This window comes from Eleginops maclovinus, chromosome 7 (genome assembly GCF_036324505.1).
Source record: "Eleginops maclovinus isolate JMC-PN-2008 ecotype Puerto Natales chromosome 7, JC_Emac_rtc_rv5, whole genome shotgun sequence".
Lineage (NCBI taxonomy): Eukaryota > Metazoa > Chordata > Actinopteri > Perciformes > Eleginopidae > Eleginops > Eleginops maclovinus.
The window spans coordinates 4,728,794-4,746,426 of record NC_086355.1 but is presented as its reverse complement, the minus strand read 5'-3'; the positions used below and the strand labels follow the sequence as shown (position 1 = coordinate 4,746,426).

The following is a 17,633-nucleotide window of genomic DNA, read 5'->3' as shown; positions in this document are numbered from 1 at the left end:
ATGGTACTAATGAAAACCATTTGTTCTCTTACTTTAGGACGCAAAAATTGGCATGAATACCGCAGGATTGTACTGGCACTCTTACGAGAAAAACGTTGCATTTTCTTGCATCATCACATTTCACATATTGATCAACGCTACAAAAAATATGTCTTAGCGTAGAAGTCTACAAAAAATCTTCAGTTAAATCCTGCTTCACACAGAAACACACACTCAGCACACACACAACACAGCAACACACTCAGAAAACACAGACTTTCTGGACAATACTTAACATCCTTTGACCTCTCTGTTTTTTTCTTGCTTTTCTCCGACATGTCAGAAACGGACGCCAGCCTCCTCCGGCTCCCTCGCTGCTAAAAGTGGAAAGACGCACGAAGCAACCGCCTGAAGATTTGACTCCCAGCCAGGAAGTAGAAAAAAGCAAAGGAAGAAGGCAGTGAGATTTGGCAGGAGATCTCCATAACCGTGGCATCAACTACAAAAGTACTGTACCTTTCCAGTTCATATGGAAAGGGAATATACGACAGCTTTAAACCTTTCTCATGAGGCTGAACGACCTTCATGCTGTTATTTAAGGCTTCAGAGAGGCTGACTAACCTTTGATAAACAAGCACGAGAAACTTCAGGCAGCTGAAATCCTCACAGGAATCCCCTCCATGCTACTAGCAATGAAACCGTCCTTTGACTTCTTCTACTCAATGTAAGATCCTTCTGTCCCTGCAGCAAGTGTGCATCATGGCCCTTATCTCTTGAAACCACTACTGTGATTCAAAGAGATACAGGTAGGCAGACTGGACGTTAACTCACAAACACAAATTGCAGCTGATTTGTTTCTCATGCAAAGGTCTCCGCCTGCCGGAGAGATTCTGCAGCGAGTGTCCTTACCCTCCAGGCGGTTCATCTCTGAGCAGAAGAGACAAGGAGAAACAATTAAGGGTCATGAACGAAGCTAACTACCCGTAACCGCACTGAGAGCAGGGGGGTAATGAGTCTCAAAGATCCTACCACAGTTCACGGGTGAACGGAGGGGAGCGGGCCAGGCTAATGGAAACGATGCGCGCTGATCAGTCCATAATGCACACCCAGCCCGGGGATTGAATGTCATAAGGAAACCCATATGGGGGGAGGTGGGAGACGAGGGGTTTATCTTCTGGAGAAGGTGCGTTGGAGTGACACCACATCTGTACATCAGTAGCGTACGGTTCCACCACGGAGATCCATCTTCTTCGGATTCTGCGCTAATCAAGGCCCGGGTAAGAAAGAACAGAATAGATTTGGGTCATTGAACCAACAATCGTACAACAGAGCAGCGTTGCCTTGGGAACCCGAACACAGCCGATGCAAATAAAGTGATCTATCCGTGCCATCTGGAAAAGATTGGGCTGAAGGGTGCCTCATTCTTTGCCTCTTCTCGGGATCCATTACTGTGTTTATTTGTGCAGCTAAGCCTTGGTCGGCGAATAGGATTATGTAGTGGGGGATCGAGAGTAGGTCCTACACAAACAGGGCTATTAAAGCTGGATTTCTGATATATCCTGAACAATAATGGGTTTACAAGGCAAGAGTTTTTCCTCTCTGCTTCTCACAACCTCTTCATTTTCCAGAAATTGAAACCAGACCCACAGAGAGGAGCTATGTGTGCAGCGAGAGAGAGGGAGAGCAGGCCAGATCAGTATTTATCATGGCTTTGAAAAACTCAGATACTGGACTGAGAGAGGAAGAGGGAGAGCCTGCACTGGTCATGACGGATCTCAAACATCCTACATGTGGCATTAGGAGACGGAGTTAGAAAGCTTTAACAGATAAGGTGTGATTGTGTGTTTTACTTATCGTCAACAAATCCCCCGTTAGTCGTCTCTTGATACTTGGGCTGTGGCTTTCAGCCCGAAGCGTATTGGAGGAAAAGTTAAACCTATATCCATTACAATCCAAAAGTCCCAGGCTTACTGTTAGTCAGTAGCTCCATGGTAATTTGATTTATTGAATATTTGTGAGGGAATTTTCACCACTTAGTACATTATCAACTTGTCCTGCATTATAACAAAATGAGATCAAGTCACTGACATCCAGAAAAACACCAGGAAGTCAGTTTTTAGCACGACCAGTTTTTCTTGTTCTAATATTTTCAACTATCCGAATGTTTTTTCTCTAAATGTATTTACATGAGATTATTTTCTCTTTCAGGCTTCATTCGATTCATAAAATGACACACACTAGGGATTTGGGGTGAAGAGGTTATTTTTAGAAGCAAATTGGAAGACCTTCTCTGTATCCTGGCCGTCAGCAGTGGAGCCTCGGTCTGTAAACTCTTTATTCTGTTGGCCACTTCTCTTCTCATCATGCTAGCTTTCATATCATGAGCTATTTTTAGGCGTGTTTGCCATCTTTTTAAAACTGTTTATGGCTGGAGTTGAGATGCAGTTTTCTAGGGTTTTGTAGTATTATTTAAATATATATTCAAAGTGCCTGCAGACCGGACATTTGGTGGCTTAGATTCTTAGTCTGAAACATTCATATCTTCTACAAACACTGTTGCATGTATTGACTGGCAGAGCAGTCCTGAATATCTATATACTGTATACACACACTTGTAGGATACTGGTGGTGAAGAGCCTTAAATATAAAAACAAAGAAGAAGAAAACAATACCTTTCTTATCTTTTTTGAGTTGTAGTATTTCATCATATTATTCTAACTTTTGGATAAGATTGAGTTTTTAAATAAAAATAGTTATTTGAGGAAAAAAATGTGTTCCTTAATCCATCTTGATTGTACATGATAACTCTAAAAGGATAATTTCAAGCTTTTTTAAATATAATTACATTTGTATTGACATTTTTGTACCTTGATTTCTATTTTTTGTTATCCAAAAATCCTGTCCATGATCAACATGAGACTGCTGTGACAAGAGCAGCGAAACTAACAGCAGGAGCGTTTACTGTAATCATGTCCCCAACAATCTATTAGTTATAAACACTGAGCGGAGTCCCAACAGCTGAAACAGCCTGAAGTATAACGTGACTTGATGGCTTGTGTTGATTTCTGATGAAAACTGCAGACCTCAAAGCTGTCATCCAGATGTGTGTGTCAACACCAGGAAGGAACGGTCATCAAGAAATGTAAAAGAGAGAGGCCAACTGTCAGCATCACACACACACACACACACTGGAGATAAGAGATAAGAGAAACACAGCACAGTGTGGAGTTGCTGTAGACGTGAATGAAAGAGAGCGCTAAGAGAGAGAAGGAAACTGTTGACAGAGAGAGAAAAACGTTACATTAAATGGGGGAGAGTGTAACATAACACGACGACACTTCAATACATCTGTGGTTTAAACTTTAGACACTACGTGAAAACCTTTCCATAGTACAAATAATATTTGTGGTTTATTTTAAATAAGATAAACAAGAGTGCTTACACGGGCAGAACGTAGGTTTAACGTGGTTCAGATATTGAAGGGAATACCTGCTGTGTATTTTGGCCAAGTTGATGTTGTGATTTAATATTGTGTGTGTGTGTGTGTGTGTGTGTGTGTGTGTGTGTGTGTGTGTGTGTGTGTGTGTGTGTGTGTGTGTGTGTGTGTGTGTGTGTGTGTGTGTGTGTGTGTGTGTGTGTGTGTGTGTGTGTGTGTGTGTGTGTGTGTGCGTGTGTGTGTGATGATTATAGTGGTATTGAGTCGTTACAATTGATCTGAAATTAGCATTTAGTTTTAAAAGTGAACATTTATATATTTAAGATTGCTTAAAAACGCTACAAAAAATCCACTGTAATTGGTGAAGAACAGCTCGAACTACAGTCCTTACCAGCCGTCTTCAGTTGTAGCATCTAAAGGATTGGTGTTGTTCATGCAGGTACAGAGACATGTTCAATGTCATCAGAAAAACCTGTGATTTTCCTGTGATATCTCAGCTAACAATGCTACTCAAACATCCAAAATGACATGAGAAAATATGTTTGTATTAAGTCGCTTTAAAGAGGCAGTGTGAGGTGAGTTACTGTATCTGTGGCAGCAATAATTAGGCCAACGATATGCTTAAAATAATCCTACAAATTGGCTATAAAATAAATGTGAAAAGACAGAGTTTTATAGCCAATTTCAAAGATCTATTTTAAACAGTATGTTACAGTATATTTATGAAAATATCAGCCAATACATCATAATCTGATATTGACATGAATATCAACTTCAAAAACCCACTTAAGTTCAACACACAGCAACATCTAGAAAGATAAAGCCATTACAATATGCCAAAGAGATGCTTACTTAAAACAAGTTTAAAATGTATAATAAAACAATTCAATGACTAAGAATTAAACGACACAATCAGTAAAAGTGGTAAAGAAAAAACAGCCAGGTGACACAATGACAAGAAGAGGAAAAGAACCAACTTGCAGAAATGAACACAAACAGATAGAGTGATAAGAACAAAATCCTGGAAACTCCTCAACTTAGTGCCAATGTTCAGCAGCTCCATCCTCCTCCATCACACCTCAGAGCTGCTCCATGAACCCCATCCAAACCAGGGCATCATCATCAAACCACACACCAGCACACTGATTATCAGGCCGAGTGATTTCTCCCTCTGCTCTCCAATGATCTGTGGTTGGCCTTCATCTGGATTATATTTCTGTCCTGGAAACCAGAAGAAGGCGAGCAGGAGGAGGAGGAAGGAGTGAGGCAGATGGAGGGGGAGGGAGGGATATAGAGATAAAGGAGACAAAAAGAGTGAGAGATGAGCAGTGTGACAGATGAGGCAAAAGGCTCCGCTCTCTCTTCTCTTTGCTTTAATTTGGCCTCCACCGCCAAGGAAGTGGGGCTGCCAAGTGTCCTTTCCCCCACAATCCCTCACCTCGGCTGGCAGCAGGCCCTCTGGGGAGGGGGGCCTCTCCCCACCATGCCTCTGAGAGTGAGGTGCCAGCTTCAATCTCAAACATTTCTCCTCACCTCGCTGGGTGGACCAGACCTCAGGGAGGGTCATTTTGTTTTCCTACAGGGGGAACCAGGATTCTCACGGTGGTTATCCCTGCTTAGCACTGCAAATGAGCGGGGTCTGACCTCCCTCCTGTTCTGCATTATACAGTGAATTTGAAGGGAGAGATGATGCTTAAAGACATGCATGTTTCTTGCTATTACGTCAGGATATTACAACTTCATTACATCAAATATCTCCGAGCTGTTCGCTACATCCAAAGCGACTTTAAATAAGTACAATAAACAATGAGTAAACATACTCAAAAAAGCAAAAACACTGCTGGTACATTAACCTTTATTACCCAAACGTTTAAAGTGCTTCTGCATTGATTTTAAAATAAGCCAAACACTTGAATAACTACAGAAGCTGTAGAAGTAGTGTGTACTTAATAGAATTATGTCTTGTCTGAAACTGAAAAAATGTACTGTGACAAAAACTCTGACAAATGTAAAATAATGTTGACAATAACTAATTAACAGCTACGTATATTTAGTGCCTAGTTTACATAAATAAAGCATACTATTCTGGTGCAATTTGCATAATATCATCGTTACTCCCTTTTCTCTATTTCTCTCCCTCACCTATTATTATTCACACAACCACACAAACACACACACACACACACACACACACACTCTCACACTAACAGTAGTCACACCAGCCGATGCCTCTCTGACACATGTGGAGCAGACTTCTAAGGCAGATTGATGTTGCACATGCAGCGCAGTGCCCCGATACTCCGCCTGCTGTACAGATGTTCCTATGCTGGTGTTACTGTGCAGCTACAGCACTGGGCGAGGGAGAATAAGAGGGAGAGACCATATCAGAACAGCAGTACAGAAGAGGCGAGTTGTGAGAGTTTTTGTTGGCTGTGCTGCAGCATCCGACACTTTTGTGAGCTTCTCTGTAAAAACCTCAAACCGAGATACGAAAACGGATAAAGAGGAGATGTGAGAAAAGAGCTGGGATAACTTCAGACGGCTTGCTCATAAACTCACCCCATAAAGCAGCATTATCCCAAACCATTTATACTCATACATGCAGCTATTTAGCATCGATTGGAAGTCCACAGTACAGCGTGCTTTCCTTTTGTGTTCAAAGCTTTTAATTTAGATATTCCTTTTAATATGCATGGGTTTAAGGTTCAGCTTTTGGATGGACTCGTCTTTGTGGGAGTACTTGCTAAGTACTGTGTGTTTTGCAGGATATTTGGGTCTGTACTGTTTGTGCTTTCTTTTGGTTTCAAGTGCCAAAGGACTACACATGGGATTCAGCTTAAAGTTAGATTGCAAAAGGTGTCCTTTATGTGTGATAATGCACATGGTTTCTTTGAAAATATGCTAAGGACTTGCAACCAGGGTTGTGTTTAGCCTCATACAGCACTGAGTCAGGGTAAAAAAGCTAGCCTGGCTGTTTTCAAAGTGAACCAACATGCCTACAGACACATGTAAAGCTCGCTAGTTACCATTCTGTTTCAGAAATCTGCAGACCTGTAGAAATGGTGTTGTGCTAGTAATTTAGGTCCTGGATTCCTGGATTTAAGAGTGTGTTAAAGATCTATTTTCATGCTTTTTGTTTTCTCTACTTTTCACAGAGCCCGGCTTCTGTTGTTTCTGTTGTTTACGTTCCATGTTTGTTCCAGCCATGTTTATGATAGGACTTGTGCTTAGCTTAACAAATGCCATTGTCAGCTTGTCAGCGAATGAATCCATTATAGTTTCATCAATAACATTGTCAGAATGCCAACTCACTTTGTTAAACTTTCAAATGTATTTCATGTCAATGGACGGATACTCTGGTTTTTTGTAAAAGGAAAACAAAGAAGCCATGTCTGTGCGAGGAAAGCACACATAACAACTACATTCCACTTCGATGAAGTACACAGCCCTTGTATTGTGCATGCTGGCTGACTGGCATAGCAGTTTGGAACACATAATTCAATCAAACATCTTTAAGGAAATGTGTTGCACCTTTGCTTTACCGTGAAAATGGTCCTTGTTAGCTGCCACTCACAACAACAATCGGTCATCTGTTGTTCATATTAGCTCCACTAATGACAGGGAAGAGTTTCCAAAAAGTTCCACTTGGGGGCAGTGCTCTATGCTGCTGCAGCAGTAAAATGTGGAACTTGTCTGATGGCTACATCTGTAGTTAAAACAGCATGAAAGCGTCAGCACTTCCCCCCCGAAGCCTCTGAGGCTGGACCTGCTCCCAGCGAGGAGGAACCCTGCAGAGCGAGCTCCGTAACTACTGGCACACAGGCAGCACTCAGCCCTTTGTCTGGCCTCTATGTGGCATACACATGTGAGATGGATTTCAATGCTTACATCATTAACAACAACAACAGCAACACATCGATCCCTTTCAAAGACTCTAAAAACCTGTCCAACAGAACGACAGCTTGTGAAATACAGTAAGCACGCATACGATAGAGAATGAAGATCAAACTTAGAGGACATGGGGTGTTTGTGCTTTCTGCACCCTGAGTCGATGGGAGAATCCCTTTGATTAAACATCAGCTTTACACCTCTTGAATGCCTCATAATCTTGACTGTCAAATAATATTTTTACAAGCAAGTTCAATAAGATTTTTATCCTCTGAGCGTTTTAATAGAGCAAAGCTTTTTAGATCTTTCCCTCTCTTCTTGCACACAAATACATATGCACACACATGAATCTTTAGAGGTTCCCTTTATTGTTTGAAGGGAAATACAGATAGAGACAAAGAAGGGAAGAGTCAAGAGGTCAAGGACATGAGTACATCTCATCTTGGAGAACGCTCAAGAGACGCTCTATCAAAGCCGCTTTCCTTCCGCCCATAAATACCAGCTCAATGAATAATATCCCCCACGCCACACAGCGGGCATTCATTCAAAATCACAGATCTGCTCAGCACATGAGAGGAGAGATCATCACAAGAGAAACTCAGTGGCCTTTACAATATGTATCATACAGATGTAGTTACAGAGCCGTGTGTTTTACTGTAACAAGGTGCCCTGATATTTAAGATGCGAGTGTCCATAAAAGACCTGATGTTTTAGTGTCTAGATAAAAGTTAAGAATGCGCAGAGAAAATTCTTTCAGAGATCGTTTTACAGGATGAATCAGGCCCTGACGTCCAGATAGTTCATCTTAAATCTGCATTAGCTGACAAGTTGGAAGACGCAGAGAAAACTGTTAACACTGACATATTATTCCCTTATAAAGTGTTTATGGCAAACAGGTTAGCAAATAGCTGCCAATTTACACATTCAGCGTACCCAGAACAACATTAACACTCCCCATTAATCACACAAACTGATTCGTACCTGATAAATCAAACATTTACTCTCCTTTTAGCTTTGTTATGATCCAAACCAATTCCAGAGAGGATGCATATTTTTTATATCTAAGCAGCTAAACGCACTGCAATAATCACCTGCTAGCTAGTTGCCTGCTGCAGCTTGAGACAATGTCGAGGAGAGTGGGCAAAAAAGGTAAAGTTGTGGGATTTAAAACCCAAACAATGATATTGATTAATGCAATGATTACAGGCAAAGGCCCGGATTTTGTTACTGTACAGTTATTTTTGTGTGTGTATTTCATGTGCTGTGTCATTTAACAATGATGCCTGCATACGTCATAATAATTGCAGTGATAGAATGTGGAGCTAACACTTTTAGAGTGAATAAAAAACACTTAATTTGAATAGTTTTACCTGGTTTTTAAATAAAAGTGTGACACTGTGCTCTCAGCGGCTGTTGCTGTGTTGCCACCAGGCTGCAGGAACAGGTTAAGGGTTAAGTGCTGTGCAAGGAGACACATTGGAGCCATATTTGTTCAGGACATTCTGCTTTCATTTTTGTGTTTGTGGAAAACTAAAAGGCTTAAGTAAAATCATGGGTTGAGTGAAGATGATTGGCTTGTTGAAAAGTGTATTGATTAGACCTTTTGCTGTGGTGAAGAAGTGATGATTTGTGCATTTTTTTGAGGCAGTCTGAGGGGCTTTTGTGGGATAGGAGTGGCATCTGGTCCATTTCTAGAACATTTTGGACTTTGAAAATGGGGAAAATAAATGATAGATTTATGAAAACCTGCATTTAAAAGATGCCCTGTGTAGCATTAACGAAAAAAATGCCCAGAAAGTCTTAAAATAATAACATTTTAGTGTAATATCATTGACATAACACTTTTCTACCCCACTGCTTTGCAATATCTTTACTTTTTTGTTTTAAGTGAACTGTATGTTTTGTTACAATTCACAGTTATTTAGGTGTATTGTTTTCCTGTCACAATACTTTCTATTTTCATTTGTTGAAGCACCCCAGTGTAGATCACTGAATCCACCTTGCACTGGAGCATCTGCTGTACTTTCTGGCGGGGCCTAATTGGGGAGAAATCGTGCAGTTTTCCCCGGTGTGGCCATGGGAAAAGGATTCCTAAATAGATCTTAACCAAGAAGCAACAGGGCTTAAATAGCCTGTCGGTGATGACTGAGGGAACTCTTTATAGTCAAGAGTGACAGAGAAATATCGCTTCCAACATATGCATGCTTCTTTTATCAGCCATGGTGAGCGAGACAGGCAAAGGGGATTTCTTTTTTGGTAGTAAGGAGGGGAGGTGAAGAAGGAAGAGGTGGATGGCAACGTTCCTTCTTTCCATCAGAGATGCGGAGCGGAGGACTTCTGCCAGTGAGTTGAGCTTTGAAAGTGAAACGTAAGAATGGTAGATCACAGAGGCCAAAGAAAAAGGATATTCTCCTCGTTAAGACTCCCCCGGCCAGGGCCTTTGTTGTGGGGGCTTCTGCTTTTAACTGGAAACAGGTCCAGGCGCCTCCTGTGATTCTGCAGGGTCCCACACACTCACACACACGTGGACCTACGCTTGGATGTACTGTTCGTTCAGGCACACTCACAAACTCTCCGTCATTTTTCCATCCCCTAAAGCCTGGTGACAGCTCGTTAAACCTGATGCCACATGCAAAGCCTCGCTCTCTGCAGGATCTTTGTCCTCACCTGTCAGTGACGACCGCAGGTGGCCAGGTGGGGGCGCCCTGCTGCAGATGGCAGGTGGAAACCACAGGCCACGTTGCAGGTATGTTAACAGAATGCAGCGCAGAAGGAGAGGAGCCTACAACATCCAAACTGCGCATATAAATATGTCAACACCATCCTGTTCTCACTTTCAGTCTCCTCTTAAAAAATATTTCACAACCTGGAATCTGAGTAATCTGAAGTAGACCTGAAATGTTCCTTCTTGAGATTTGTTTTCAGATATCTCTTGTGGATTTTAAAGAGAAGCAGGATGGAAAATGCAAAACTGAAAAGATATCCTTTCTAAATTTGACATAACACACCATCTTGTGTCAAACTTTTGTCTCTAATTTGGAATATTAATAAGCATTAAAATAAATAGATGAAACTTAAAGTCACATACTGTGTCATGTGCCTCTTCTGGGAGCGCTGTGGCTAAGGGGCCCTTCATCCTTTATGCTTGATTTCCACCTTGAGAGCTAAAGCGTCGGAGAAGACTTCTGCAGCTGAGATTCGGCTGGTTCTTCTGACTTGGTGTGCTGCAAAATATGAAAATCATATTAACGAGACATTTATTCTTAAAGTGACAATTCATCAGCATAGTTTTAGCTGTTATAGGAATATTATAAACACAAAAAGGAAGATATGACCACTCCACAAGATAGGACTGGTAGAAAGCTGTTATGCATTAGAAGAGAAAAGACATGTTCTCCAATAAAGTGAGATTGCCGCTCTCTGTATTGGATTAAAATACTTTTAAAAAAAGGATACTTTTGTAGAGCTTAAATGAAACACCCCAAAGCCAAGCACAGCACAACATCTCACTTCATCCCACACACACACACACACACACACACACACACACACACACACACACACACACACACACACACACACACACACACACACACAGCCCGACACTCAAGGTTTCCATTTGCAATATGATATGACTTATTTTTGTGGATGTAATGCTTTGTTGAATCAAACAGAAAATGTGTAAAACTTAATGTGGCGCCACTTTTTATTTGGTAAATATGCTTGGTGTGCCCCGTCACCCTGGTTCCATATTTTTGGGGAGAAGGGGCAGAGCGACAGGCTTCAGAGGTGATGCCAAAGCCTGTGGTGAGGAGGGCGTAGCTTTAGCATGGGAACACTCATCTTTTTAGAATTAACAAAGAAGGTGATTGACATCTTTAAGTGATGGCCAGAGGGGAGACGAAGAGACCCTTTCCTGATTCATTGGCACACACATGCATGCTTACACACAGAAACAAATGCGCGCACATGCATACCCTTCCAGAGCCAACTGATCCTGAGAAAACCCACAATTTGTCCAGATTTCATCAGAGCAGGAAAATGAGAGTTTAGCATACTGTCTGTAATGCAGAACACATCCCGAGTCCCCTCTGCCAAACCATATAATCAAAGGCCCAGATGTGACAAAAACAACTGTAGCCTTTTTGGTGTAAAACCCAGTTATTTGGAGATAAAGGGTCTTTGGTTTCGTACACATAGAGCACCAATAAAACATATTTAACCTTTAACCTCTTTAACACTAACTTGAAGTTTGCTATTGTCCCTGACTGGTTTGATTTCAGCAGTGTCGGTCAGTTAAGTCATTCCCATGCCCCTTGTCTCCATCTTGTTCCACTTGTGCTGTATATCATTAAAAGGAAAAACCCAGTAAAAAAATATTTACTCCCCGCTCAGCTCTTTGAGCTAAATCTACTTTCCCAGTTGTTTTCGTATTGATTGGGCTCTGAGAAATGAAGATGGCCTCTCTTTATGTGCAGCTGTCACAAATCAGGTGCCTGATTTCCATCAGTTGAATCCTGCGACGGATTATCGTTGCACAGCAGAAGGACAAAAGGGGAGAGATGGATGCTTCTGCTGTTCTCATCTGTCCTGTTTTAAAAGAATATATATATGTTTTGCCTTTTGTTGTCTAAAGAGGGACGACATGCAACGGGGTCGACCCAGTAATTCAATTCTGACACGTTGGTGTTCATATAACACTCTCATTTTCTGTTATCCATTGTGCTGTGGCTTTCCCTATTTGTTCCTCATTCCTCCAAAGCCTTTAATGAGCCGCCCTTAATGAGGCATGTTGAGAGGATACGTTTTCTTCTTTCCCCTTCATTAGTTCAGCATAACACGTTTGTTAAATCGCCTAATGTGTGGAATTCACCAAGGAAAGGATTATGCCACAGCTGCAATATTTATTTGGTTTGTGCTTTTACATCGACAGATAATTAGTTACAGCATTTAGGTATTTGCGTGTGGTTTTTAATAGCTGTGCTAGCTTTCTGCTGGAACTAACACTTCCACAGTGATTTGAGGTATTTGGGGAAGAAAGTGTTATACTATTAATACGAATAATCCTCTGCAATTGAAATCACTTGGGTTGAAACAATATCTCAACTTGATCATGAGTTAGTATCTCTGTTTGTCCACAGCTAATCTTGCATAATCCAGGACCCACCAGTCTACATTTTTTGAGATCATTTATTACAGGATGGTCAAAGACTTTCCGTGGTTGCAGTGATTTTTAGAGAGTTTATTTTGGTTATTTTTCCTGTTTTATACCAGCCTGCTGAATCCTCAGTCCCCTTCAAATGCCATCAGCAACTTATTTGGTTTGGACTGGTTTGGAATGTGTGTTTGGCTAACAGCGCTAACATAGCTAACAGCTTATGAAAGATGGGAGGCTGTGGCCCAGTGGGCTAGTGTGTTGATCTTTGAATCAGACACACACACACACACACACACACACACACACACACACACAAGATGCTCCTATGGGGATAGTCCACAGTATTGAGTGTATGTAAGTCGCTTTGGATAAAAGCACCTAACATGTAATGAAAGTAAACACATGGCAGGACTGAAAGTTTCTGTTCAGAAAAAAGATCAAGGAAATAACAAAAAACTGCATAAAATTCATAGTGAAAAGAATCATTTGTGATCGGCAGTCTTTTTGTAATTTTGTTTTGCTTAGTTGTGGAAAGTGGATCGGTTTGGAGCTTTATAATTATATTAATTCATCAAAAGATAACATTTTTCTGTCACATCTAGTACCTTGAATTTGCTGTAATAATTCTGAAACTGACCAGACTATGAAAGATAGACAGTCCTCAGACATAAATATGAAATGGAGGCTTCACTCGTTAAATCCCAGGTGACTTTGTTCTGTAGGGTAAACTGTTAAACTGTAAAACCTTTGCCTTGTTTGCCTTAAACTCTTTCTCAGCCAGAACAACCCACTTATCCTGCATTTGTATAGATGTTGCCATGGGTGTAAGCATGCATGTATAACCCCACAAATGAACATACCAGCCTGGCTTCATTCAACACCTTATAGTTTTCAGCCAAGACAAGATGTGAAGGTCAGAGATTGCACTATAGCAGATGTGGACTATAACAAACTATTTGAATATTGGCAACACAGCATCTAGCTCCATCCCTCAGTCATGTACAATGCATATTGGCTGTGGCCTCTATCTCCCCTCAAGATGGAAAATAAAAAAACAGCATGAATGAGTAAGGGGGTTTCGGTTTGATTCTAATTGGTCGGGTTATTACACAGTTATTTGCATAATTTGTCAGAGGGAACAGGGAAGGTCGGGAGAGCTGATTAGAGAAAATGTCACAGTGGATTCACATTTCAGCTGCAACTGATTGGACATGAAGCTTTCCAAATGAGCCTCGAGGACACATGAAAAGTCCTGAGAGGATGAGAAAAAAAGAATACAAGACGAGGAAGAAAAAGAAGAAAGCGGTGAAAGAGGGCAGAGTCCTGTTATCCCATTCTTATTTCATAGTGGCATTAAATCAAAGAGTGCTGGATTTGCAATGATCACAGAGAATCATTCCAGTGGAGTATTTATTACACATCGTGAAGTAGAAGAGCTGCACACTATGGGTTTTATATGTCTTTTTTATTTTCATAAAGTCTTTGTGTCTCCAGTCAAGTTCAAGTATTCAACCCAGTAAAACAGCCAGGCATGAGGACACACAGTTTCAAGCGGGTTATTAGACCAGTCCAGCTTTTAGCCCCCCGTAACTTCAAAGGGTTTTAAAGGACACACTATGAAAACTATTATTTTCCTGAGGAGAAAATAAGTGATTATTCTGCAGAGTGTTTTGCTGGAAGACAGACAGAGACACAACGACAGCAGCAGACACGCTAGCAGTCTCTGAAGCTGCTGGCAGACACTTCTCCTCATCTGTACTCACACTGCAAAGTTATCAAGTTACTCTCAACAGTGATTAAATGTGTAATCGGTCACTCCACACTGCTTCAGGAGAAGGGAATCTTCGGATTTGCTCTGAATAGCAAAGCACATTGAAATATTAACAGTTCTGGGGTAGAACAATGGAAAAACAGTTACTACATCTCAGGTATGTTTAACTCCTCCATCAGAGCGTCAAGGAACCCAGTATGCTAGCACTTAACTTCTTAGGTTTATATAATATCATTTACTTTTGGTTATCTCGTAGACATTTAAATTACTTGGTTAGGTTTGTATGATTATTTTAAATAAATGTATTTATGTTTATAGAAATATTTTCTTTTCTTTTTTTTCTTTTATTCTCAAATATGGAACTACAGATAATATAGGACTTTATTTATCCCGAAGGAAATTGTTGTGCCAGAGTTACAAAGATACAATAAACAGGGCAGCATAAGAATACAACTGTACACTAACAGTGCAGTAAAGAGAGCTAATTAAATAACTACAAGAACCACAGACGGTCAGATAATTCATAATTATAGAAAAACTGTACAGTGACGAGCGGCAGATACGTATTATTATTGAACATTATTATTAATACTGCACATGTTATATAGCAGAGAGTGTTTTTTAATGATGGTAATGGTATTTCTATTGCACATAGTGTTTGTGTGGCAGTTCTCTTGACTGAAGGTTGAGGAGTTATAGAGTTTGATGGCCACTGGGAGGAAAGACCTTCTGTGGTGCTCCGTGGTCGTCTTCGGTGGTCTCAGCTGAAAGTGCTCCGGGAGGACACCAGTGTGGCATGCAGGGGGAGAGACTCGTCCAGAATGTTGAAGAAGTTTCCTCAGCATTCTATTAAATTGGCTTTATCATTACAATAATCAGAGATCTGCTTTTCATCAGGACGTTCAGTTCTTTCAGATGTCTGGCAGACTCAAATTATATTTTTTTTTTATGTTGATATTTAATTTCTAAAGAGTCTCTGCTATTCCTTATTTTATTTGTTTGGATATGAGATCATTATAAACCCATTAAACATTTGTTTTGCTTGCACAGTGAGTTCCTGGGTCAATACAACCAGCTGTGGCTATGATGGACAGCTATTAAGTATCTCTACCACACACACCCACACCCACACACACACACACACATTCCCACAGGCCTTTTCTATAGATGACACACTATGATGACAGTAAACTGTAGCAACACAAAGAACTGCCAACTGTCCTGACTATTTGTCCTCCGTCGCCACAGATTTACAAACTTTGTGCCGAGTCTGTCAAACCTCTGCTCCTCTTTAAACTGCAGGATATAGTAAAAATTAAAAGCTCCACTGATGCATTCTGGGAATTTGTGGTGGATACATTTTATAAGTTTAACCAACACTAGCTGGCTGTGATGGACAGGTGTCACACAGTGGTGTATCATAGCTCACCTAATCTTTAATGAAATTATTTTAACTCAATTATAAAAGAAACATGATTAAATGATATCATTTGGTCCACAGTGCCCCTGTTGAAGATATAATTACTAAACATATCTTTAAGTCAAGACAAGTATTAAACAAAGCTTTAGGAAATTACGCAAAATGATGTCAAATGACACATTATGCCATTGACATTAGTCTGTGATATTTAAAGATAAGCAACATTTCACATCGATAAAGCTAGTATAAGTGAAGTTTCAGGTCATGGTTAAGAGGTACCATTTTTGCAGAGAGATGAAAGTGGAATAAAGTGGATTGAAAGGTTAAATGTCTCCTCTCGTCACATTGACCCCCTCACTCTGACTTTTCAACAAGCCGATTTACTTCCTGTTTCATGTCATGTCCAACTAACCCTTTCCCGAAAACCCTGACTTGTACTCTGACTTAACATTTGACATCAGGTTCCTTTTACACAACTTCACAGGACAAAGTTCCAAACAATCTCTGGTCACATTCATAGAGAACTCAACTCAGAACAAAACTAAAAAAAGGAGCAGTGAGTGGGAGAAAATGGCGTTTACGTGCACAAAGTAAAAATTCTTAATGCACTCCCAGAGGAGTTTGCTATACCTTCAAGCTCTCTTATGTAAGGAATAAATCGCTCACACAAATAGGACCACCTCCACTCGATGTGTGCAAGTCGCCTGCTGCTGTATGGATTGAATCATAAGAGTCTGAAATGGCGTGACTGCAAACTGTGAGTTATGCTGGGATCTCTCCAAACATCAAATGCTCCGGACATCCATCACTCCGCCGCTACATGACATTTACAGCCACTGATGTGTTCACTGCTTTGCCTTTTCTTTGGCACTGTGAACAATGCTACAGCTACATACCGGCTGATATTTAGAAAAATACTCCATACGTTTTTGCTTAAAAAAGTTTACTTTTACCACTGTTTCAAGTATCTAGTAAATGGTGCCTAAATATAGATATTTTCAATTCTACTAATTAATAACCTATGATTAATAATGTTAATTATGTTGTTGAACAAAGAACCTTTTGAATAAAGAGGAAATCTTTACCCTACAATTATAATATATATTCTGATTTAAATTCTAGAAAGTTTTGATAGTATTTCACATAGATTTTAATAAAAAATCTAATTGTTTTTAAGGAAATTATAGAAATTAAAAGTAATCTTTATTCTGTCATGTTATAAGTAATGAAATACATTTGAATAAATTAAACTGCACTGATAACTTGTGCTGCAGTTGTTGTTTGTTTAGAGGTCGATGATTAAAATTGCAAAAATAAATGTGGACACATCTTTGAAGTCATCTTTTTAAGAGAGTTTAGAAATTCATGTTTTGTGTTTTTATTCAGAATCAAAACTGAAATCATTAGCACATCCTTTCCTTCACTACAATCTTTATCTCGGGCTTTGAAACCCTTCACTTTGTCCTATAACTGCAGGAAAACAGCTTTCAATTCAATCAGAACCCACACCAGATAATATCTTTTGAATTGCTTTGTTCTTTTTCTTTCTAAAACAAAAACAAACAAATGAAAGAAATCTCTTTCTCCAGCCTGGTGTGAAAATCTAAACCATGACGGACAGCCGTCAGGTGAGGCCTTGCTACAGAGTTGAATGAGTTTTCTGCATGAGTGTCCGTGGACTCTGCTGTATTTAGTCTGATAATAAACCTGGGAGAGACAGAGGTGGAGGAGCTGAGAGCCTCGCCAGGGCATGATAACACCTTGACAATTCAACACACATGTGCCGCGGCGTGCTGGGCCGCAGCCTCGGGGCAGAGCCTCAGCAGCATGTGGAAGAGGTTTTCCACTCAGCTGAACGTCCAGTACCTCCACTACGGCGGCCCTGGAGCCAGATCTAACTCCGCGGTATTAGGCATCGAGGCCAGCTGTGGATTAACACAATTTGCACCTCCTCTCAGTGCAGGTAACACCCACACCTCCC

The 17,633-nt window shown here is 40.5% G+C and overlaps 1 protein-coding gene across 1 annotated transcript in view; it reads right to left on the bottom strand.

Annotated features, from left to right (window-relative positions):
- The window catches only part of wars2 (tryptophanyl tRNA synthetase 2, mitochondrial), a 60,735-nt gene that overhangs the window by 37,923 nt on the left and 5,179 nt on the right, over positions 1 to 17,633 (bottom strand). Inside the window, exon 3 of the mRNA XM_063888416.1 lies at positions 10,392 to 10,527. Coding sequence (XP_063744486.1) covers positions 10,392 to 10,399 — 8 coding nt within the window. The 5' untranslated portion in view covers positions 10,400 to 10,527. The remainder of the gene's footprint in view (positions 1 to 10,391; positions 10,528 to 17,633) is intronic.